The following is a 23,385-nucleotide window of genomic DNA, read 5'->3' as shown; positions in this document are numbered from 1 at the left end:
AAAAGGTTACCATTCCCATCAATCTTCAATTTTATAAAAAATGTGGAATTGTATAATTTTTGAATTTGTATAAAATCTGATTTTATATAATTTATAGTATATTACCCATACGGGGTTTTAGCAGTATAATAAATAAAACAAGAAAATATCAACATTTTATCCGGTGCAGGTCTTAAAATCGCGTGTGGATTCGCCAAATTGTTGATCCCCTAATAATAACGATGATTAAACATCGCGTTTGAACGCGCGTAATTTTACGTTTCTGCAATTGCGAATTTCCATCAAATATTGAAAAAGGAGGATTACTCCAGCGGAAATTCTCCATGGAATTCGCTGAAAGTATTCCAAAGCAAGCGGTACCGCGGCTAATTAATTAGCCGCTTGCCAGTCGTTTTTTTCAGCTCGGAGGTCCGAATGCGATCTCACCTGTTGCGTGAAGAAGTGAATTCCTAACGACCGGATGGCGACGAAATTGCGACAAAGCACCGAGAGTCCCTAATTTAGCACCAGAGATTTACGGAGAATAATTGTCGAGCTATTATAAGAATTGTAAAACAGTAAAAAACAGTTCTATCAACGATTTAGCATAGTTTAGACCTTAGTCAGTTTATAAATTGTATTTTTTAGCGATCGTGAAAGCTTTATTAAGTAATATTAGTAACACCGTAAGTGATAGATAATTATAAATGTTAAATAGTATTGTTACATAATTTTTTTATACCTTCCGCGATTAATACAGTAAAAATGGAAACTGAAATTTAGAACTGAGCTACTGTGAGCTTTAATATTAATATATATTTTTTTAAATATTAGATACCATTCGCGGTTAATAAAATAAATAAATAAAACTAAAATTTAACATTAAGCTCCCACATCGTTACATAATTTCGTAAACATTAAATTCCTTTCGCGATTAATAAAGTAAATAAAACAAATCTAATCAACTAGATAAAATAAATATTTTTCGTATTACGGAGATACAAAAATGTAGATTTAATTACCCTGCAATAACAGAATTGTTAACGGCGAAACGACCGGTCGGCAAAGTGTTAATTGCGGGAATCGTCGAAGGTACCTGTGGCAGGACTCTCGGGCTCGATTAAATGTTAAACAGGCGTTCGCGAGAGCTGCATTTTCCACAGGCGGGGCTGCATTTTCAATTGTATATTCGGAGTTATCCAACTTCCTCAAAGTTCCGAAGTTTCCGACACAATCGAACAATTATTCGCCGCTGTCAAATCTCGAACATTCGAGAAACCTCGGCCGTTGAATAAACAAAGCGGCCCGCGCCGCCTTCACAGCCGCGCACGTGTTCCGTTTTCCAGGGTTATTCAGAAACGAGATTCCCCGATTGTTCCGCGCCGCGCGAAGATATTACCATTCAACCGCAAACTTAACGCCCGGAACAATGACGTCGGGCTCCATTTAAAATCTTCCAACGCGGGAATCGAATCGCGCGTATCGGACTCGCCTGCGCTATCAACGACGATCTCAAATCTTCCGAGGTCGACGAATATTTTCACCGGGGAAAGAGCTGCTGAACACGCGGCTCTTTCCTCGTGAATTTTCTGACCGATGAAATTTATACTAATTAGCAATTTCGTAGGATTATGTGGGAAATTCGACTTAGTAATAATTGATTATAGAAACAGTGATATCCAGGTGTACTGTGTTAAACGTCAGTCTAATTTTTTCCACGATAGGCAACAGATGGAACGCTGCTCTCGTTTAACTCAACGCGAAGCAGGTAAAAACTCAAAACCAATCGACTAGTATATATATCATACAATATCAATTAGCAATTTCGGAGGATTTTATGTAAATTTTGACTTGGTAACAGTTGTTTATAGAAATAGTCAAACGTCAGCCTAATCTTCGCCGCAATAAGTAACAGATGGAATACTCTCTCCTTTGACTCAATGCGAGACAGGTAAAAATTCAAAATTAATCGAATAGTATAAATAGGATACAAATTAGCAATTTCGGACGATTTTATGGGAATTTCGACTTAGTAATAATTGTTTATAGGAGCAATGATATGGAATGTATACTGTGTCAAACGTTAGCCTAATCTTCGCCGCAACATGTAACAGATGGGACGTTGTTCTTGTTTGACTCGATGCGACACGGGTAAAATTACAAAATTAATCAAATGGTACGAGTTTACCAGGTATGAGTTGTCGTTCTATAATCTCGCGTGTCTCTCGCAAATTCGCGGACTTTGCGTAGAGTGAGAGAACGAAACACTTTGGTTCCCATATGTTTGAAATTGAACACCAGAAACGGCAAGATTTAGATAGAATTAACGCGTACTGTTTTATAACAATCACAGGGTTGTATTTATTTGAACTTCGTATGGTTTCTAGGATAATATATAGTCGAATAAAGAAATTTGTCCCATGGAGATATTTTTATATCGGAAATTGTGAGGGAAGAAAGCTCGGAGATCAGTCGTTTTTAGACTCTTGGCATTTCTAGCGTGAATCCTTGACATATTTTGTCGAGTCTGACTCGCGATGGAAATTTTTAGTAATAGCCATAAATGTTCGTGTCGAATGTAATATATTTCGAGTGCAAGAGCGTAATATATGCGAGTGTCAGATCTAATAGATATGAGTGCGAGATGTAATACAAGTGAGTGTCACATATAATAGATGTGGTTCTTAGATGTAATATGCATGGGTATGAAATGTAATAGACGCGAGTGTGAAATGTAATAGATATAAATGTCACTGCGTTCGTAAAGCTCGAAGTAAAATTCTGTTCTCTTGAACATTCCAACATTTCAGTAAATATATATTTTCTCTCCCTTCGAAGGGATTTTTACGAGAAACAATCGCTGCGACTGCGATAATAAGAGAGACGGTAAAGGGTTAAGAATCCTCGAAAAACGTATCTGACTCGACTAAAAAATTGGCAATGCTTCAAAAATGTGAAAAGAAAACAGTCGCCTTTACAGTTTTGGTGTATCTGGCGTTTAACAATCGCCGGAAAACGCCTTCGATGCGACTCGAACGCATGAAAAATTGTAGGAAGAAAAGCTTGCCGACCATTTATTTTACATTTCTATATTTCTACTGTTAAAAATCGCCGAAAAACGCGACTTGGACAATTAAAAAACTGTAAGAAGAAAAGCTCGTCAACCATTCGTTTTGCACTCTTACATATCTAGCGTTAAAAATCGCCAGAAAATGCATCTAACGCGTCTTGGGCAATTAAAAAACTGTAAAAACAAAAGCTCTTCAACCAGTTATTTTCTACTCTAACATAATCAGTGTCAAACATTGCTGGAAAACGCATCCAACGCGAACGCTTCAAAAACAATAAGAAGATAAGCTCGTCGACGAATTATTTTCCACTATTACATCTATCTCTAACTACAAAAATCGCCGGAAAACGCATCCAAAACGAGGCGACTGCTCGCAGTCCACCAAAAGAGATCTCGTGTAAAATGCGTTGCAGGAAACGGGAATTCCACGGACAACCTAATCACTGTCACTTCTCACTGACACCAGTGCGTAAAGTCGCGGCGGCGTTTACGGTGACCGGTTAAAGCACGGACGATCGTGGCGGAAAATCGCGCCGCGCCGAACTGTTTTTCGGTCGCGGGATGAAATTGTCGGGGACGGTCGCCGATCGGAGCCGGCGTTTTTCGGCAGCTCACCTGTTGCTGGAGAAGCGACGGGTCGCGTCCTGTGATCCCCGGGGAATGCCGGCGATTGTCCTCGGAAAGGATCGCTCACGTGACTTGCAGCTGAAGGAGTGTTAGGGTTGACTGCTCGACGCCGGGCACCACGACTTTGCGTCTACGCGGGAATGACGATCGGGGCATCGCGACGCCACCCTTTATACGTGTGTTGGCCGCCGGTGGTTGCGGCCGGGGCCCTGTGTGGGTGCGTGGAACGCACCCCCTCCATTCTACGGCCGTCTCCGTCGCTCCCGGCACCCTCTTCAGGGGATACGGAGCTCTGTGTCGCTCTCCGAGGACGCGCGCTCGCCTCCCCTTTGCGCATACGCGCGATCCACGCTGGGCATTCAATTCTCTTTCCACGGAGTCGCGCGGCGGCTCGCGCTTTCAGACGCTGCGAGAGTCCACACGGTTGAACTTTTTCGAGGGTTCACGAGCTGTGAACTTCGACGCTGATGTCGCAGCGCTCGATCGAGCTGGGATAGGTGGTTTTTCGAGGCAGAGGAGATCGTTCTCCTCCGAAATGGTCGTTTGACTGTGGCCGGACTTGGTGTTTTTAATTTTGCTGTTGGTTGGGTCAGGTGGAGGTATTTATTTATTTGTTTTTATTATTTATTTATTTCTTATTTACTTGTTATTTGTTTGCTATTTATTCTTTTTTATTATTTATTTATTTCTTATTTATTTGGTATTTATTTGTTATTTATTTGTCATGCGAGGCATATACAGTAAGCTACAATTTTGTAGTTTCTTATGTTATGTTTTATTATAAAGTGATTTTTAATTTTATGGCACTTAATGGTGAATTCATTATCGAATTTTTATTTATAAATTATTGATTTTAATATCGGGTTCAGTGGATATAGAGGATTAAATAGTTGCTGTGTTTTTAAAGCAATTGTTTAAGAGAACATTTTTGGCATTTTTATTAGATGTGGATGCTGGGAAATAATTGTAAAGATTGTAGAAATAACTACATATATCTATTGCTTGAAAATCACAATAATTGTCATATTGTTGCTATTATAAACTAATGTAAAATAACTACTTTTAATGCTTCGTAAATGTAGTATTTTATAATTGGCTACAACAATTTTATTAGTATAGTAAAGTATATTTTTCGATAGGATACAAGGTAGATATTTATAATTTCTTGTAAATATGTAGAATAATGTAGTAAAAATGTTTTTAGAGTAGTCATTTAAATCTTGGTGGAGGAATCCACTAGCACAGGTTTCAAAATGGATGTTCAATTAGGACATTTTTAACATTTCTTATTAGCATTTTATTTAAGAATATAGATGTTTATTTTTGCAAGGGAGCTCGTGGAATTAACGCTAGTTTTACGGAATCCGTGAAAATGACGGATCACTAATTTTTTACGTTTAATTTTAAATTTTATACGTTTCTTACTTCCTTAGTCAATTTTTGAGTAACATTTAAGAATATATAGAATAACTGTCTTATTGTTAATCTATTATATAAAAATAAGTCGAGTTTTCCTTCCTGACGCTATAACTCCAGAACGCACGAACCGATTTCCACGGTTTTGCATTCGTTGGAAAGGTCTCGGGCTCCGTGAGGTTTATAGCAACCAAAATTCTGGAAAAATTTCAACAGAAAAGCAGGAAAACAGGGAAAATCATTTTTCACATACAGCGCCATCTCTGATACATAGCATGAACTACAAACCAATATGGTTTATAAAACAAAAAAAATAACTTTTCTTCATCTTTTAATCCCCAAACGAAATGTTACAAAAAACGAAGCCATCTGGTGGCGAAACGAAGTTCGCCCGGTTTGCTAGTTTTTTATAAACGAATATAAAGCAGCTGCTTTTAATGTACTTAATGATAGAGTGTTTTAAAATGGCGACTTGGCTATGAAAATTTTGTCATATTTATCAATAAAATCAAATGTAGGTATACGTCATTTTTATGTAATTGGAGAATTAAATATGTAGTAATAATGTTTGAAAGTTGTTGCTTGACTGAGACATTTCGTCCACTTTCATTAACAAAGTCTATTGTAGATATTTATTTTTTTGTGCACATTGCAAAATTAAACATCTAACTACAGTGTTTTAAAATGATAAAATAATAATAATAATAAAATATGATACTTGACTACGACAGTTGTACCATTTTTGTCAGTCAATTAGGTATATGTAATTTTTGTTGATTCTTTCTTTCATTTTCATTAACAAAGTCTATTCTAGATATTTATTTATCTGTACACATTGTAGAATTAAATATCTAATTATAAAATTGAATACTTGACTATGAAAGTTTGATCATACTTTTCAGTTCAGTCAAATGTCGGAATATGTCATTTTTGTGAACGTTGATTAAATATGTAATAACTGTGTTTTAAAATTGTTACTTAATTAAGACGTTTCTTATGTTTTCATGAGCAAAGTCTATTCTAGATATTTATTTTTCTGTGCATATTGCAAAATTAAATATCTAACTACAGTGTTTTAAAGTAACTACTTGACTATGAAAGTTTTATTACATTTCTCAGCAGTATTAAAATCTAAATATTTCTAATTGTTTATAGACATTGAAGAATAATAGAACTAGAGTATTTTAAAAAAATATTTAGATAATAGATAATTATTATAATAGATATTGGACGAATCAAGCAATTTACTAATATTTTAACCAGTTTAATTAGCAATCACCAAATTTGTACCACTTCAATTAACAAAGCCCGATCTAAATCTTTATTCTCTCATAAACAATAAAGAATATACTATTTGACTACAATATTTTAAATAACTACTCATCTATAAAATTTTAGATAGAATCAAGTCTAGCCAATTCTAATTTTATAGAATATAAATAACATTTAATTAATTACCGAAACGTCTAACCTACTTCTACAAAAAAAAAACACCTCAAGCAAGCGATTAGTATCGCTTCGAATTGACCGAAATATACTCTAGTACGTAACCGAGAACCCTCGGATGCATAAATTGACGCGCATTGCCAGTCTTTCCGCAAACAATATATACGAGAAATTCGCGAGAGAATTTTCATCGAAACGTTTCGAATTTATTACAGTAGGTGCTCGCGGTGAAAATTACGAACGTAAACTCTATACCCGGCATATTTTAATTAAGGTATAATATTTGCAAATTAATGTTGTTCCCCCGCAGATACGCAATCCGCGGGAGAAGACTCGTCGCATCCGCAGCCGGCCAAGTATTACAATACTTTTTGGAGGACCCACGGACAACGCGGATATACAGTTTCATGGATCGTCGGAGTTCGTCCTTTCGCTTATTTTTTTGCGCTTTTAACATTGCCCACGCGTGACCCAGTTTTTTTTGTTCGCAGATATCTTGGCCGTTTCATTTCACGGTTTCGCAGGAACAGGCAACAGGTCGATCCGTTTCACCAACCTACACCCATTTTCGTCCTTCGCGCAGCGGAACTTCGTAATATACTCGAGATGACCATAAATATTGCTGTTTACAATGATGGTTCGCTGAAACCTTTCTCCGGCGAGCTATTTTAAATGTCAAACATAAATCTCGAGCATAATCCAAGACACGTGCGCAGCGAACTTGAAAGAGAAATCATTATTAAACACGTGCGTGCGCGCGGCGGCACAGTGAAAATCCGTTGCATTAAACATTAAAAACATATGCCGCACGAAAAAAAAGCTATTGCACGGAAGAATTTTCGAGCGAGATAGGTCAAATTCGATCGACCGATAACTCCGCGAGAAATTATCGTAGGACGGTGACCTTTCCTTTAAATCGAACCTCAAAAGTTCTACTTTAAGATGGTATTTTTTTATTTTAAGTTTAACGCATCCTGATTGATATAATAATTTCAATGCGAGGCCATCTTTGGCATACTGGAAATTGCTGACTTCGATAAGGTGCGTGGACTTTGCGAATGTTTTTTCGATTATGCTGTTATAATTGTTTATGGTCGTTTATACTGTTGTAGCTGTTCATGTTGCTTAATCTTTCCCCTTTAATTTAAAAAAAAAGAAACGCGGCTGCGATTTTTTTCGCAAAGTTACAGCATTTTAAAGTAACTCATATTTTCGTCATGTACCACCGGCATTGCGTCACGAGATGTGCATTACAGTGTGTGTGTATATAGGGTGTTTCACAATTCATGGTACAAATTAAAACAGGTAGATTATATAGCTGGAAATAAGGCTAGAATAAAAAGAAACGAAATTGCGGTAGATGCATCTTTTTTTAAGGAAATTAATGTTAAACGTCAGTCGAATGTATGCAATTTTTGAACCTGGAACGATCCCATGGCGTTACCAGCCACCCTATGATATTTTCAAATTCTCTGTAACGTTTAAATAAATACACAAAATATTGTAATATTCCTTGCCCTTCCAACTTATGCCGTACTTCACATTTTATATTTTATATCAACCGATCGAACGACCGGTTTCTCATTTTTAAATTATGATAACAATTAAAACAGTTTCATAGAAATGTATTTCATAAGTTATTGTATAAATAATTGTATAATATTATAATTATTACTATATATATGTTGTTGAAATTTGAATCAGAGGTGTAGGTTTGCAGGAAAGAATTAATCACTATAAGCTACATTTAACCCTTTCACGACGGGTGCCGTGTACATACGGCAGTCACTTGGTGCATCACAGCGGCTGACGCCGTGTATGTATATAGGGCAGCCACTTTTTGGTCTACAGAGACTGACGCTGCTTATGTAATCATAATTATATTTTTATTTTATTTCAATAGCGAACTCAAAATAAAGCAATAAATACATTGGTGGCGAAGTATGGTTCACTTGCGCTTTCGCGAATGACAACAAAGTATGGCCAGTCGCACTGTTGCGAAAAGTAGCGAAGAATGGTACAGGTGCGCCGTTGCGAAAGAGTTAAAACAGGCTGGACGCACCTGGCATCGTCGACTTGACGACAAATTGAAGGGATACGGGCTGAACTCGAACAACGCTGACACGTGTGTTTAATATCAGGGACGAGGGGAAGATATCCTGCTAGTGTTAGTTTACGTAGACGATATTTTGATCGCTTCGCGTGACCCTGATAAAATAAAATCATTCAAAAGTCGTCTTAACCCCTTGCCGTACCATTTTCTTCAGAAGTAATATGATTCGAATTTTTCGATCGCACTAATTTCTTAGAAGAAAATGGAAATTTTATATTTATTGTGTGCTCACATCTGTTTGAATGTTTAATTAAATATTAGTAACGGGAGATTACAATTTTATTCCTAGTTAAAGGAATGGATGAACATTCATATTTAATAGCTTATTACTAGAAATCTCCGTCACGAGTCTGACTCGTTAAAGTACGATAAGGGGTTAACCCTTAAACCTCGAGTGGCACTTCTCAGGCGCCAATGAAAATCGTTATACCATTTCCAAAATAATTTTGACATTATTAAAGACCTTTCTATTTAAAAGATTGTTAAAAGCGTAACAGTTTTGTGATTCACTCGACTCAATTTCATATTTATAAATTGTACTAAGCTATATAAAATGGAGATGGGGCTGGTTAAAATAGCTATTTTAGATCTAGGCTTAAAATGGCCTCGAGTGCAAAGGGTTAAAGGACATTCGACTTTAAGGATCTCGGTATCGTGGTGGGTTGTTTAAATATCGAGTTTCGTCGATCGGACAGCGCGATTCACCTGCAAAAGCGCGGATACATAAATGACATTTTGGACCGTTTCGGGATGTCGACTTGCAAGCCGATATCGACTCCGTTAGAACCGAATAAGTTGCGAAGTGAAATCATGGATTCAGGGGGAGATAAGGAAAAATTTCCGTTTCGAGAACTCATGGGATTGCTCATGTTCCTGACACTAGTCATTATACCCGATATAGCAAATGCTGTAAGCGTATTAAGTCAAATAAATAATTGTGTCGGCAGAGCGCACTAGGGAGCTGAGAAGCAAATCTTGACGTCATTTCAAGGGTACGTGAAACTTGGGTCTTGCATAACAGGCAAATAGCTAGCCGGTGCGGGTCTATGTGGACGCCGACTAGGGAAGCTGTCCGAACGATTGGAAATCATTTACCGGCTACACTTTCCTTCTGGCCAACGTCGTAGTTTCGTGAGAGTCAGGGAAACAGAGGACCGTGGCTCTCTCATCCGTAAGCAGCCGAGTTTTTGAGCCTAAGCCAGTCCATGAAAGAGGCGATTTATTTGCGGCGTTTTCTTTTAGAGATGGACTTCTCGGGACTAGCGAACGTCATGTTGTACTGTCAGAACTAGGATGCGATTAAACTTACGGGAAATCCGACATTCCATAGTCGCACGAAGCATATCAACATAAGGGTATCACTTCGTCCGTGACTCTTTGGAAGGCGAAGAGATCGATCTAAGTTACGTTCCTACCGAGGAAATGATCACCGACTTGCTTACAAAGGGTTTGCCGTGGCCGAAGCATGGAACACTGTCAAGTCGGCTGGGACTGATTTAGAGAACATGAACACGACTCCTACTTCGTAGCATTCCGTGCCTCAGTGTCAACTTACCCAATAATGCGTTCCGTTCACAGCTATCACATTTTGTCACAAGCTCTCTGTAGCGAAAGGGTTAACACTTTCGCGACGGCGCACCTGTACAATTCTTCGCTACTCTTCGCAACAGTGCGACAGATCAAACATTGTCGTCGTTCGCGAAAGCGCGAGTGAACCATACTTCGCCACCAATGTATTTATAGCTTTATTTCGAGTTCGCTATTGAAATAAAATAATAATATAATTATGATTACATAACCGGCATTAGTCTCTGTGAACTAAAAAGTGGCTGTCCTATATACATACACGGCGCCAGCCGCTGTGATGCACCAAGTGACTGTCGTATATACACGGCACCCTTCGCGAAAGGGGTAATTATAAATTAATGTATAATGAATAGAATAGTATGTGAACATTTAATATTATTATTTTGTATATTTTATATTTCCAGGTGCTTATTCCATTAAATTTCTGTGCTACACGTGGCATTTTCATATATTAAATAGATTAAATAAATAAAATCCTATTTAATTTGAACAAGAAGAGCATCACCCATATTTGGGTGACGGGCCCCCACAAAAGCATACCTGTCACTCAGATATGGGTGACGCGGCGAAGAACCTGTTAATTCGTTAGCTATGGTTTCGTACCATTCTCGAGTATCGGGACTCGCGATTGCGCGCGCCACGGAAATCTCGGTGATGTAACATTCTTCGACCTCGGCGTATTTCCGGCGCGAATCGTCAATTCCTCAGATTGTGCAATCATCGGGAACGGGAACCACTCGAAGCCACGCGAGGCGACGCGATGCGAGATGAATCGTTCGCATTCTAAATGGTGCACATCCGTTCGTACTTGTACCGGTTGACCAGCAAACACATCGCTTGTTATCCCATTACCTACTTATATTATATTACCTAGATTACATTGGTTTATGCGACCTCGCGGTTTGTCCTCTTCCTAGATTATACAGGGTGTACCAAAATTATTCGTAATCCGGGAAACGAGGTGTTCCCGAGGCTATTTTAAGTAACCTTTTCCTTTGCCGAACTGCAATCCGCCGCTTTGTTAACGAGTTATTAATGAAGAAACAGTGGCGAATGAGAGGCGCGCGCGCGAGGATTCAACCTGCTGCCACGCGCGCGAGACAGCGGGTTAAAGCCCACCTCGCTCCGGGGCGCGACATTTTATGAATTTTCTATTAATTTCAAAAATTTCATAAATATTAGGTTGGGGAAAAAGAAATTCATTATTTTTTTGGTAGATGACTGTAGTGATCGATATCTGTTAAAGTATCGATCAAATAATTTCAGATTTATACTATTAAAGGTGACATTTTGCACTACAAAAATTCTACTTCTGTTTCTTGTTTGGTCCAGTTGTAAGCTACAGACTGTTAAAAATGGAAGTCAGCAAAGAAAAAATTCGGTACATTTTAGAATTTTTCTTTGCTAAAGGTGAAAATATGCAAGCCAAGCGGCTGAAATTGTGAATGGTGTTTATGGTCCCGATACTGTAACAGTCGATTACGAGCAATTTTGGTTTCGTAGATTCCGTTCAGGTATTTTTGATGTCAAAAATGTGCCTCGTACAGGTAGGCCTGTCGTAGAAAATGTTCACAAAATCACAGAAATAATCGAAGTGGACCGGCATGTTAGCAGACATAGCATCGTCCGGGATCTAAAGATCGACCATAAAACGGTTTTAAACCATTTGCACAAAGCTGGATATAAAAAGAAGCTCGACGTTTGGATGCCACAACAATTAACACAAAAAAACACGATGGATCGAACTTTTACCTGCGATGTCTTGGCTAAACGGAATGAAATCGACCCATTTCTTAAACGCATGGTGACTGGGGATGAAAAATGGATTAGATACGACCACATTGTGCGAAATCGTTCAATGTCAAAGCCTGGTGAGGCAGGTCAGACGGTGGCAGAACGAAGACTAACAGCCAAGAAGGTTCTGCTGTGCATTTAGGAGGACTGGTAAGGAATCATTTATTATGAGTTGCTTCCATATGGTCAAACATTAAATTCGGATCTCTACTGTCAACAACTGGACCGTTTGAAGCTAGCGATTGGCCAGAAACGGCCAGAATTGGCCAACAGGAGAGGTGTTGTGTTCCATCAGGACAACGCCAGGCCACACACGGCTTTAGTGAATCGCCAGAAAATTCAGGAGCTTGGCTGGGAAGTTTTGATGCATCCACCATATAGTCCGGACCTGGCATCAAGCAATTACCATGTTTTCCTTGCATTGCAAAACTTCCTCAGTGATAAGAAATTGGTATCGACAGAAGATTGTGAAAATCGATTACAAGAGTTTTTCGCTAATGGGGACCAAGACTTTTATGAGAGAGGCATTATGAAGCTACCTTTAAAATGACAACAAAATATAGAACAAAACAGTGTATATTTGACCTAAATCGGACAATCCGAAACATGTTAAATGAAGTCTTGAAGTTCAAGTAAACATAATGGATTTCTTTCTCCCCAACCTAATGTTATCAATAAAAAACTTATCCATTCAGTTGTTAATGTTGTAATCCAAAACTTGTGTGGTATCGGCAATATTTCGGCACTCGATAGATAATTTTAAGAATAGGTTTAAGGACATTAGTGTAGTAAAGTTGTATAGTCCTAAAAGGGATAGCGGCCCATCGGCGACACGAATGCCCACATCTGGGTTTTGTAGAAATTTGGGAAAGGGAGGCAGGTAAGCATAAAAAACCGAGTCAGAGTTGAAACGGGAGATTCTTGTTTTAAAAGTCGTTGCGAAAGGGTCGCAGATCAAGTTGTTTAAAGTAGAGAGTCGTAGTAGTGTACGCGTTGTAATAAGCCATACGGAGTTGAAAGTCGTATTTATAAGTTGTCATAATAGTAGATTAACAAGTTGTTAAACCGCGCAACTATCGTACAATATAGTCTTAATTTCTATTTGATCCAAACTTGTAGTAATAATTAATAATATATATTGCTACTACATTTGTAATCCAGAAGTTGTAATTCAGGTATGTAATACGGCACAAATTACACTAACGTTCACTCTCGCTGCACTATTATTCCACGCTGATCACGAATTATGCCTCCATAGAGGCATTGCACAAACACCCAAAATATCTTGCACTGTTGTCGCGGTGCGTATATTTTAAAAAACGGCGAAGTTGCAGAGATGAAATCTCAAATGAAACTGACACTGTACACGAAGATCTTCACGCAAACTATGTCGATCGTCACAGCAACGTGAACTATGTTTTAAAGAAATCTGACATGTTCTGACGAAAAAAAGCACTCAGTCCCACACAGTTCCTAAGCAATGATCCCAAAGTCACTTGAAGCTGCCTCACTCTTATCGTCGGCATCCTATGTAGCCAAATTTTTGTAGGAAGGAGTTTCCATAATTTTCACCGTCACAGTCTTTTCCCTCATTATCTGTGAAAGATCTTTCGGCCGCGCAGTATTTTGATGAAATTTGGCCACACAGGCTGCAAGAATAGTAAATAGTATCAGAGTAAGAAAACTAAGTGTTATAATATTAACACGTTGAGCGCGGCGCTGATATTGCCGTCCCTTCTTCGGCTGCTCCGGCAACGAGCGAGCGTTCTGCGAATTCCGGTACTGGGCAAGGTCCGTGTGCTCGGTGACATTGTTGGCCACCAACACATGGACACTGCCCTACGCGTGGTAATATCTGTGGTCGCGAGAAAAAAGAAAAGAAGAAAAAAGAAAAGGAAAAGAAAAGGAAAAGAAAAGTTCGAAGATACTGTTCCCGATGTTATGAGCACAATTCAGAATTATTAGGTTGGTAGGAAAATAATGTCGATTTCCAAACTATATCTTTAAATCGACATATCACAAATCGGAATAAGTTTTTTTAACCAAAATAAGATCCATTACAAACTATACATTCTTGCCAATAAATTGACAGTTTGTTAATTCCAGTGGCGTAAAATTCTGTTGTTCTGGAATTGATAAATTTGTTCGAACGCACTTTCAGCAGCAGCTTGGTTGGTAAATATATTCCCTTGCAAGTAGTGGTCGAGATGTTTGAAGAAGTGATAATCGGTTGGCGACAAATCCGAGGAATATACTGGATGGGTCAGGGTTTCATATCCCAATTCATTCAACTTTTGTAGCATTAATTGTTCGACGTGTGGTCGAACGACGATTCTTTATGTCTACGCTTAATTCATGCGGCAAACATTTGTCGAGCTTCTTTGACTTTCCTAGCTGTCTCAGGTGGTTGATAACTGTCGGATGGCTTACATCTAACTTCTGTGCAAGTTGTCGAACTGTTGTTCGTGGATCAGCTTCAACGAGTGCCTTCACTTGGTCATTGTCGACGAGAGAAGGTGTCCACGACCATCTTCATCTTCGAGGCTCTTGTTACCACTTCAACATTTTTTGAACCAACGCTGTACCGTGGTCTCATTTACGGTATCTTCTCCAAATGCACTGTTCATATTACGAGTCACAGTTGCAACGTTATGACCCAGTTTATATTGATATAAGAATATTACACGAACTTGCTTGGTATCCATTGCGAAGTTTATAACTTGAAGTGACCACAAATTAACAGCAAAAACAAAAGCATACTTAACAGCATGCAACACGATATCTGCACTGAACGATGACATTGGAAGGTAAACAGAATAAAAGGAATTGTTATCCCAAAATATGCCTCAAAGTTCGAAAGTTCGAAAACCGACATTAATTTCTTACCAACCTAATATTTGGGCGCGAGATAGTCAGAAAGACCAAGAAAGTTGTCAGATTTTGTGATATGTGTAAATCCAACTTATGTCAGGTTATGTAAAATGCGAAGGTAGTAGATCTAGTAGATTTAATAAATTTTTAAAACACAAGAGCTGGGATTCCCCGGTAGTATTTTGTTAACGTTACCTTGGACTCGTAGTTCATTTGAAAAATGTCCGACAATCATTTACTGACAATGAGTGCCACTAGGGGAAAAACAAGCGTCGAAATGCGAAAATTAATTGTTAAATTTTATAAGGAGAAGAAATCTCTACGTGAAATTGCTGATATTGTGGCGTTACATATGGAGATTTTCTTCCGACGTTTCCTTCTTGAGGGCATACGCTAGATAACGTCGGCGGTGAATACGGTCCTTTCTTCCAAAATTTGAATATTTAATCAAACGTATAGGCGCAAGTTCAAGAAGGGTCACGCGTCCTCGATTCACTGTATCATCCGCGGTATGATCTGGTCACGTAGGCCCAGTCCCCACTACCAAATTTTCTAGTTCAGCTGCATATAAAAGGGCAAAGACTTTACTCCAAATCGGGCAGTTTCAAGTCGAATCGCGACGCGAGACGTAGCAAGATCGAGCCGAGTTCTCCTTCGAGCAATAGTTAACCCCCGCCGACTTGGGGCGTAAACTAGGGAGCGTGTCTTAGGACTATCGCGAATGGTACACTACACTTACGCACTTGTAATAGACTGAATTTGTTACATTCTATTAATTTTACTTGCAATTCAGTGCACAAGTTATTTCATTCCATTTCCCAGTTCGAGTCAGTTGTTGGTAACGATCCCCCAAAGATACACCTTTGCCGCTCGAGGTGTATCAATTAATATTTCTTTTGAAGTTACGAGGCAAAATTATAGTCAATCCAAAACCCCATTACCCAATCAGGTGGCGACCCGGTGTTGAAGGAGACATCGGCCAGTCCGTGAACCATTCCTACACCTAGCGGCGACCCGTTGATGAAATAGGCAATGACCAGTCCACGCATTCCTTTCAAAATATCCGCACAAACTCATTTACCTCCGGTCACGTGTGTAACTGGTCCTCGGCTCGTAACAGTGGGCAGAAAACATTCTACTGTTCAATGTATAATAAAAAAAATCATAATAACAAATAAATGTGAAAATAAAATACGTAGCGGTCGACCTACAATCTGAGTAAGAGGGATGTACGATCTGTACTGCAAATTATCCGGCAAAATTCAAAAGTAAGTACTCGAAAAATAGCCACAGAAATAGAAAATTAGAGGGTATAATATATTAAATATATAAAATAAAAATAATATATTTAGTATATATATTAAGAATATTATATTATTACATATATCATATTTATTACATACATTTATTATATAATTCTTATATTAAATAATAATTACTATTTGATCAACTACTATAACAAAAATTGTACAAAATCTAACCAAATCGATTCTTTTCAATCAATCTTATTATTCAGTACTTATAGCTAAGCAACGAGTACAAAATAAACTCGGAGACAAACGCTTCCAACAATACGATACTATATTACAGACTTGCAGAACTTGCCTAAACTGAATTAAATTCGTTTATCACCAAAGAATGTTCTCCCGCGATCACATGGTTTTCCTGTTCAATGATAAATACAACATTAACGCCTGCCGACAATGTTTAACGCATAATGTATAGAAACAGTAGTAGATGAAATTAAAAGATGATAAAATTAAAATGATAAAAAAGCTCAATAATAAAATTGGCTAAACTAAGAGTAAAATCATAACTAGAGTAAAAAGTAAAAATAAAACAAGACTACTAAGGAGAAGATAGAAGAAATAAAAAGTAAAGAAATAAAAACATGACGCAGATTATAGTAAATAGATTACAGAACACGCGTAACATAAAACATCATAAATTCTCGGACAGTAGAAGATTATGCATTCGGTAGCCGGCTTAAATATTTAATATAAAATTGGTTCAGTCAAGTCAATAAATAATATACCGTAAAATAATATAGCCATTTGATAAATAAGATAAAAGAAATAAATACGTATATAGAATGAACAATAAAAATGGATAAAATATGTAAATACACTTTATACTAAATTATATTATTAATTAATAATGTAATATAAAATTAATATAATATTAAGATTAATAATGTATTATAAAATTAATATAATATTAATATTAATAATGTAATAATATTATCAATATTGTATTACAATTTATATTACAAGTATGTTGAAGTATGCGTTCTAAAACTTTTGGAGCGGACCGTACCTGTATCGCATAGGAAGCGCAACGGCAGAAGGCTGAAATAAAAGGACTGAAAATCGGTCACTTTGACGGACACCGTAGGTTCATCGTTAAAGCAAAAAAGATCCGTAGAACCGTGTAAACCTCGCTCGAAGGCCGCGAAACAAGCAGAATCGATATATATCTTCGAATGAACGTCCGATCAAAGATTGCACCAGTCCGTTCAATGTACAGGCAGACGTGGCCGGGCAAAAAGCAAAAAGGATACGTGCCAATTTCCGATGCACGTACGACACGGAATTTTCCCCGCTCCGCGGAGGAGAAAAATTGCAAAAAAGACCGACGATACCACGGCTATACGCTCTCCGCTCGCGAATGCACGTCCGCGTCTCGCCGCGTTTCCGGTGAACGCGGCTCCCGGGGTCAGCTCTAGCTGCATAAGCGCGCACAAATCGTTGATCGCACGGATTTTCGCCCGACACGACGCGCCATGCCGCGTCCCTTTTGCGGGGCTTTTCGCGGCCAAGGCATTTACGACTTTCCGCGTTTACGAGCGGCCGGGAAATCTCGTGGCTCGGAACACGTGGCTGATGGCACGCGGCTTCCCGGAGGGATGTCCGTGAGAGAACGGTCGATCGTGTTACGCGGATCTCAACTCTGACCGTTTGCGTGTCGCCGCCCGCCTACAAATTCACCTTGTAACTTGTCGTTCGTTTATTTTTATTATTTTTCTTGCCGTTGAGATGGAGACGTTTGCTGAGGTTCGGTTTACGGAACTCGTCGACATGACGGAACAATGATTTTGAAAATGACAATTATAAGAATAATGCAGAAGCGGTTTTATGTTATTTTTTTTTTAGTGTATAAGGTGGTGTAAGAATTTCGATTATCGTGAATAATTCAATTATTTTGTGAGACACGGGAGAATTTTGTTAGCAAAAGTTGTGTGGCTTGGAGAGAGGCGTATTGCGAAAGTAATAATTTTTTAATAGGTGAGGAATTTTTGAAGATTTTATGTAAATAAGTATAATAAGTATAATTTATTTAGTATGATGTATTATAATATAGAGTAATGAGTACAATAAGTATAGTAAATATATTGAGCATAATAAGCGTAGTAAGTATAATAACTATAATAAATGTAATAAGCGTAATAAGTATAATGAGTATAATAAGTATAGTTAATATAATAAACCTAATACGTATAATAAGTATAGTAAGTATAATAAGTCTAATAAATAGAATAAACATAATTGGTATAATAAGTATAGTAAGTATAATAACTATAATCCATATAATAAACCTATTAATTACGGAATAATAAAACAAAAATGATTAATTTTTAATAATAAATGATTTGTTAAATTATGACCTCCTTCAAACCATGCAGCTCTCGCTAATTTATATATAATTTTTCTGTTTCTCAACAAATAACTAAGGTATTTAAGATGATCAATATTATTGTTCCACCCTGTACATATTGCTTGCGGCAAATGGGTGGTTTAGTATCATAGTTGCGCGGTAATTTAGCTGCATTTTCCACGCTATGAAGAACGAGGACTATTATTGTTTACTGACATGCGTACTGTTTACTGACTAAATAGTTTACTAACCAAATTGCATATTAACATAATTTAGAGGTTAGTTAATTTACAATAACTTGATGTTACGTTGCCACAACACAATAGAAACATTCTCTAAAACTACGATGGTTTCCCTCTCGATCGGAGAATTTAACAAAACTTGAACTTTTATAAGAATTTGGCAACACTTTGAACATAATCTACTAAATGTGTATATTATTCGCATCGCTTAAATTTAAATTAAATTCCAACTATTTATTATTAATATTTAAAAGTTGAAATAAATATTGTTATATGATTAATATGGATTTTCCGTCCAGCGTAGGGATTTATTAATAATAAGTGGAATACTAACTAACATGGCTGTTAAATAAATCGTAGTCTAAAGAGTTAAACTCCTTTTACTTTCGTAATAAATTCTGAATGGTTTAATTACTCAAGTACATCTGCGATTGGGTATAATATCTCACTAAGTGCACATTCGGAAGCAATCTAGTAGATTTCAAGGAAAATGATATATACAGGGTGTCCGAAATTCTGGTACTTCCATATTATGGAAATTAAAGGTTCCTGAGGTCATTTGAAATAACTTTTTCTTTTACAAAAATATTCTCCGAGGCGTCGTTAACGAGTTATCAACGAAAAACACTGACCAATGTGGGGCGAGCTCGCGCAGCGCTAGGAAGCCGAGCCAATAAGCAGAACTGGGCTTCGTCTACTCGTTGACTCGATCGCCTCCTGGTAGTTGATCTCGTCTCTCATTGGTTAACGTTTATCGTTAATGATTTGTCAACAACACCTCGGAAAAAATTTGTAGAAATAAAGAAGTTACTTCAAATCATCCCAGGAATCCATCGTTTCCTGGAATTACCATAATTTTGAGACACCCTTTATATATTTGTAACCTGTTTACAGATTCTAACTTGAATGGCGGGGACTTAAGAATCGTAAGGACTAGTATGGCAAGGTTAGAGTTTCAAAAATAATGTGGGATGCAAATATGAGACAGAAGTTGAGGTTATGTCAACGGGCTAAACAGTATAAAAATGAAAACGGTCTGAAAAATTCCATATCAGAGGATTATTGATTTTAGAGATCAGAATTTCTTTAAGACATGCATCTATGCATTAATCCTTTGCACTCGAGCAGTGACTTTGAGTTACCTGTAAAATTGTTCTATCACGTTCGAAAATCATTTTTACGCTGGAGTGGAATACTCCATGAATGGAATGGATATACTACAAGTCAGGAAAATTGTTTTAGATTTACAGCGAAAATGACTTCGAATGCAAAAGGTTAAAATCTCATTGCAAAAAGTGTATTGAAGCAAATGGAGCATATATTGACTAAATAAATAGCTCTTGGAAAAAGATACGCAGTTTTATATATTCACTTGAAACTCCGACATTTCATATGCACTAACCTAATATTAGTTATATTATTTTATATACAAGTAAGATATTATAGCATTAATGTCTAGGTTATGTTATAATGATAGTGAACGCTATAGTTCGCGAACGTGTTAAAAAAAGGTTACTATTCCCCATATTTTCAGAATAGTTTTCTATACGAGCTAGCAACTTTCCCTTTACCATCACTTTTGGAATTTATGAAAAATCTTGATTTGTATACATAATCTCGTTGTTACAAGTATATTGAAACAAATTGAGTTTATTTTGACTAATTAAACAGTTCTTGAAAAAAGATATGCAGTTTTATATGGACAGTTTATTTTGAAAGTGGTGTAACTCCATTTTTGAAAAAAATGAGATATCACGTAATTCATGCATAATTTAATGTACATTTTTTATGTATAACTAGTCCGTGTTTAATTTCTTAAAAAATTCCCACATTTTGTACAATTTAAAATTGGTAGGTAAATGAAATTGCATAATCATTGATTATGAAAGTGGTGTAAATCCAATTGACAAAGGTAGGTGGCTTAGCAGGTGGTTGCCGATCAGTAGCCTATTATTTTACATTTGTTTTATATTACGTAACACAATGTAGAAAACATGATAAATTCATTTTACATAAAATGAAACGAGAGAATTTCGTTTCCATAAAAAGTCTTCAAAATGCGATTAAAAAACAGCTAAGAAAAAACACTAACGGAGAACAGGTAAATAGGTTGCAAATATGTTGGATGAGGTTTCTCAAAAGTGCAAAATCTTACATGCGTTCCTTGATTTCAACAAATTTCTCTTATAAGCAATGAGCGTACGAATACTTATGGGACTGACTGTACCTCCGGTGCATCACGCATATTTCGTAACACTGCCATATGCAGAGCATAACTAAATACTATCAATATCTTGTAATTTTAACAATATAATTATCGTCTAAAATTAAAAATACTACTTATATTTTATGTCGTGTAATTATTTGTAAATAAGATTGGATTAATATAAAGTATATTTTAAGTGATATTTGATTTTTGAAAATTTAAATTAAACGATTTTTGCAATTGTCTAATTTTGAAAGTGGTGTAAGTGCATTTGCAGCCCGTAAGTATACATCAGTTTAGTAAAATACGCCTAAAACAAATTTATATAACCAAATTACATAATGATAAAACAGTAGAAACATTGCCAGACTTCATATAATTTGCCTAAATTTTTTAATTAACAGATATGTTAACCTTTAATTTTCTCGAAACAAGAAAAAATGGACTTACACCATTTTCAAAATAAACCGTTCATATAGTCATTTAAACATCCGCCATTTCAAATGTCGTGGACGCGGTGATCTTCGTAACAATTCATTCTAAGATTCATTTTAATACGTCGGGGAAAGGTTGCCGACGCATCCGTCGGAAGTTCCAGCACAATGCCGGAAGCTTAACGCTGCCGGCAATCTCAGTTAGAAGACTTCTAATTGTCCTCGAACTGCCAGTTTCCGGGTAACAGTTGTCCGCGCCTGAGATGGTCGATGGCAATTAACGATAACAACTTGCCGGGCAACTCTTAGAAATTAATAAATATTCATATCAGAAATCTCGCGCTGCACCCTTTCGGGGTGATCGTGCTCAACTGTAGTCACGACGGTGAAACGTCTTTTCTCGTGTTTTAAGGCCTGAACACAAACTTTGCTTCAATACGTTAAAGCTTTTGATACCGTGAACATTTGATTCGTCGATTGGTAGACTTCGACGACTTAGTATAACATTGTTATTGCAATTTATTACTTTTTATATTTATTAAACGCGGGAGTTGAATCATAGCGATATAACTACCTTTATAATGTTAAACTGAACACATTATACTGATACAATTATTAAGAAACATAATTATTGAAACAGACGCATAACAATATACTATACATAATTTGTTATTAAAGTTTAGGATTATTACTCAGTTCATAGTTATTATACGATTATTTAGAAAATAAGAGTTTACAAGCTAGTAAATTTATTATTTATTTATTATGAATAATTAATTATTGAAATTTGCAATTATTATACAATTATTAAAAATTAAAAATATACGAGTTACTAAATTAATTACTTATTGATTAAAAATAATTTACTATTAACAATAATTACTTTATTAGTAAAAATAATACCAGAATATAATCACGCCACTGTAACTATTAATTCAAAGCTAATGCAGCTATTCACAGCTAGGAAATACCACTTAAGTTTTCATCAACAAATAAATAAATGTCAATTGTAGAACAAATGACTGGAGTGTTAAATTAAGCACGCAACTGTTCTCCAGGGTTAAATTAATTGGTTACTATTGTTTCTGAAGAAATACTAATTGCCAGTGTCTAAGAAAGCATAAGAAGAGGCGGAAAGGACAGCTACGTGACGATGACCTTTCCGCTCATGGTCACGCAATATGGCGCACCTCAGGACTTCTAATCCGCAGCCTTTGGATCCCCGGTTAGCCGGCGGCTTATCGAAAAAGTTTTCCTTTCCAGTGTCAGATACACCTCCAAGTGCATTAATGTGCACGTGGTTTTAATGCATGAGGCGATCGGCAATTACGGTTTCCCACTTGGAATTCAAAATCGATAGCACCCACTTTCCGCTCCCGAAGTGTCGCCTTCTTTTCGAATAAATCAGCTTCCGGTCTGTGGAATAAATCTGCTGTAAGATTTCCTATAAAATAAGGGACCCCATAGCCCTATAATGTCGTGTCAGAATCGTTATGGAGATTTCGAAGATCATCTACTAAATGTGTACGTTACTTACGTCTCTCAAACTGAAATTCAATTTTATCATTAACATTTAAACATTGAATTGAATATTGCAATATAATAAATATTAATTTTCTGTTCGATGTATGAATTTATTAATAACAAATAAAATTGCTAATCCAGGTAGTTGTGATATAAGTCGTAGTGCAAGGAGTTGAACAGCAATTTAAAATGTTTAAAAATTTATTATGTCTTTTTACTGTTAATTCACTTTTTTCTTTCATTTTTTTAAGTTTTTGGAGGTTTGGTGTTGGAAGTTACTGTATCAATTATAGATTTTAATTTTTTCTGTAGGTCGTAAGAGTTGTAGATAAACGTGAAGATATATTGGAATTTTTAACTTGGAAAATTTTGAGGCGTTTTGAAAAAGAGCAATTTGAGAAGCTATGAACAAATGTAATTTG

General features: G+C 36.7%; 2 protein-coding genes and 1 long non-coding RNA gene across 3 annotated transcripts in view; 2 read left to right on the top strand and 1 right to left on the bottom strand.

Annotated features, from left to right (window-relative positions):
- The window catches only part of Apime-asta (allatostatin A), a 39,595-nt gene extending 35,780 nt beyond the window's left edge, over positions 1–3,815 (bottom strand). The window contains exon 1 of the mRNA XM_078197111.1: positions 3,665–3,815. The gene's annotated coding sequence lies outside the window, so the exon portion shown is untranslated. The remainder of the gene's footprint in view (positions 1–3,664) is intronic.
- A 293-nt stretch (positions 3,816–4,108) lies between these two features.
- Positions 4,109–8,023, top strand: LOC144467788 (uncharacterized). Its single transcript, XR_013493720.1, has 3 exons — positions 4,109–4,275; positions 6,849–6,958; positions 7,030–8,023. It is a non-coding gene; the product is annotated as an uncharacterized LOC144467788 (long non-coding RNA).
- A 494-nt stretch (positions 8,024–8,517) lies between these two features.
- LOC144467666 (histone-lysine N-methyltransferase SETMAR-like) lies at positions 8,518–12,582 on the top strand. The gene is made up of 3 exons (XM_078176558.1): positions 8,518–8,663; positions 11,742–12,156; positions 12,205–12,582. The coding sequence occupies exons 1-3, from the start codon at positions 8,518–8,520 to the stop codon at positions 12,580–12,582; spliced, it is 939 nt and encodes a 312-aa protein (XP_078032684.1).
- Positions 12,583–23,385: the final 10,803 nt, after the last annotated feature.

This window comes from Augochlora pura, chromosome 3 (assembly GCF_028453695.1).
Source record: "Augochlora pura isolate Apur16 chromosome 3, APUR_v2.2.1, whole genome shotgun sequence".
Taxonomy (NCBI): Eukaryota; Metazoa; Arthropoda; class Insecta; order Hymenoptera; family Halictidae; genus Augochlora; species Augochlora pura.
The sequence above is the reverse complement of the archived record's forward strand: the minus strand, read 5'-3'. Positions and strand labels throughout refer to the sequence as shown.

Excerpts from the sequence above, each read along its gene's own strand:
- LOC144467666 (XM_078176558.1), top strand. The coding sequence starts at position 8,518 with ATGGCCAGTCGCACTGTTGCGAAAAGTAGCGAAGAATGGTACAGGTGC. Across the intron at positions 8,664-11,741 it reads AACTCGAACAACGCTGACAC|ATTCCGTTCAGGTATTTTTG; the intron begins GTGTGTTTAATA and ends TTGGTTTCGTAG. Across the intron at positions 12,157-12,204 it reads GAAGACTAACAGCCAAGAAG|TTGCTTCCATATGGTCAAAC; the intron begins GTTCTGCTGTGC and ends ATTTATTATGAG.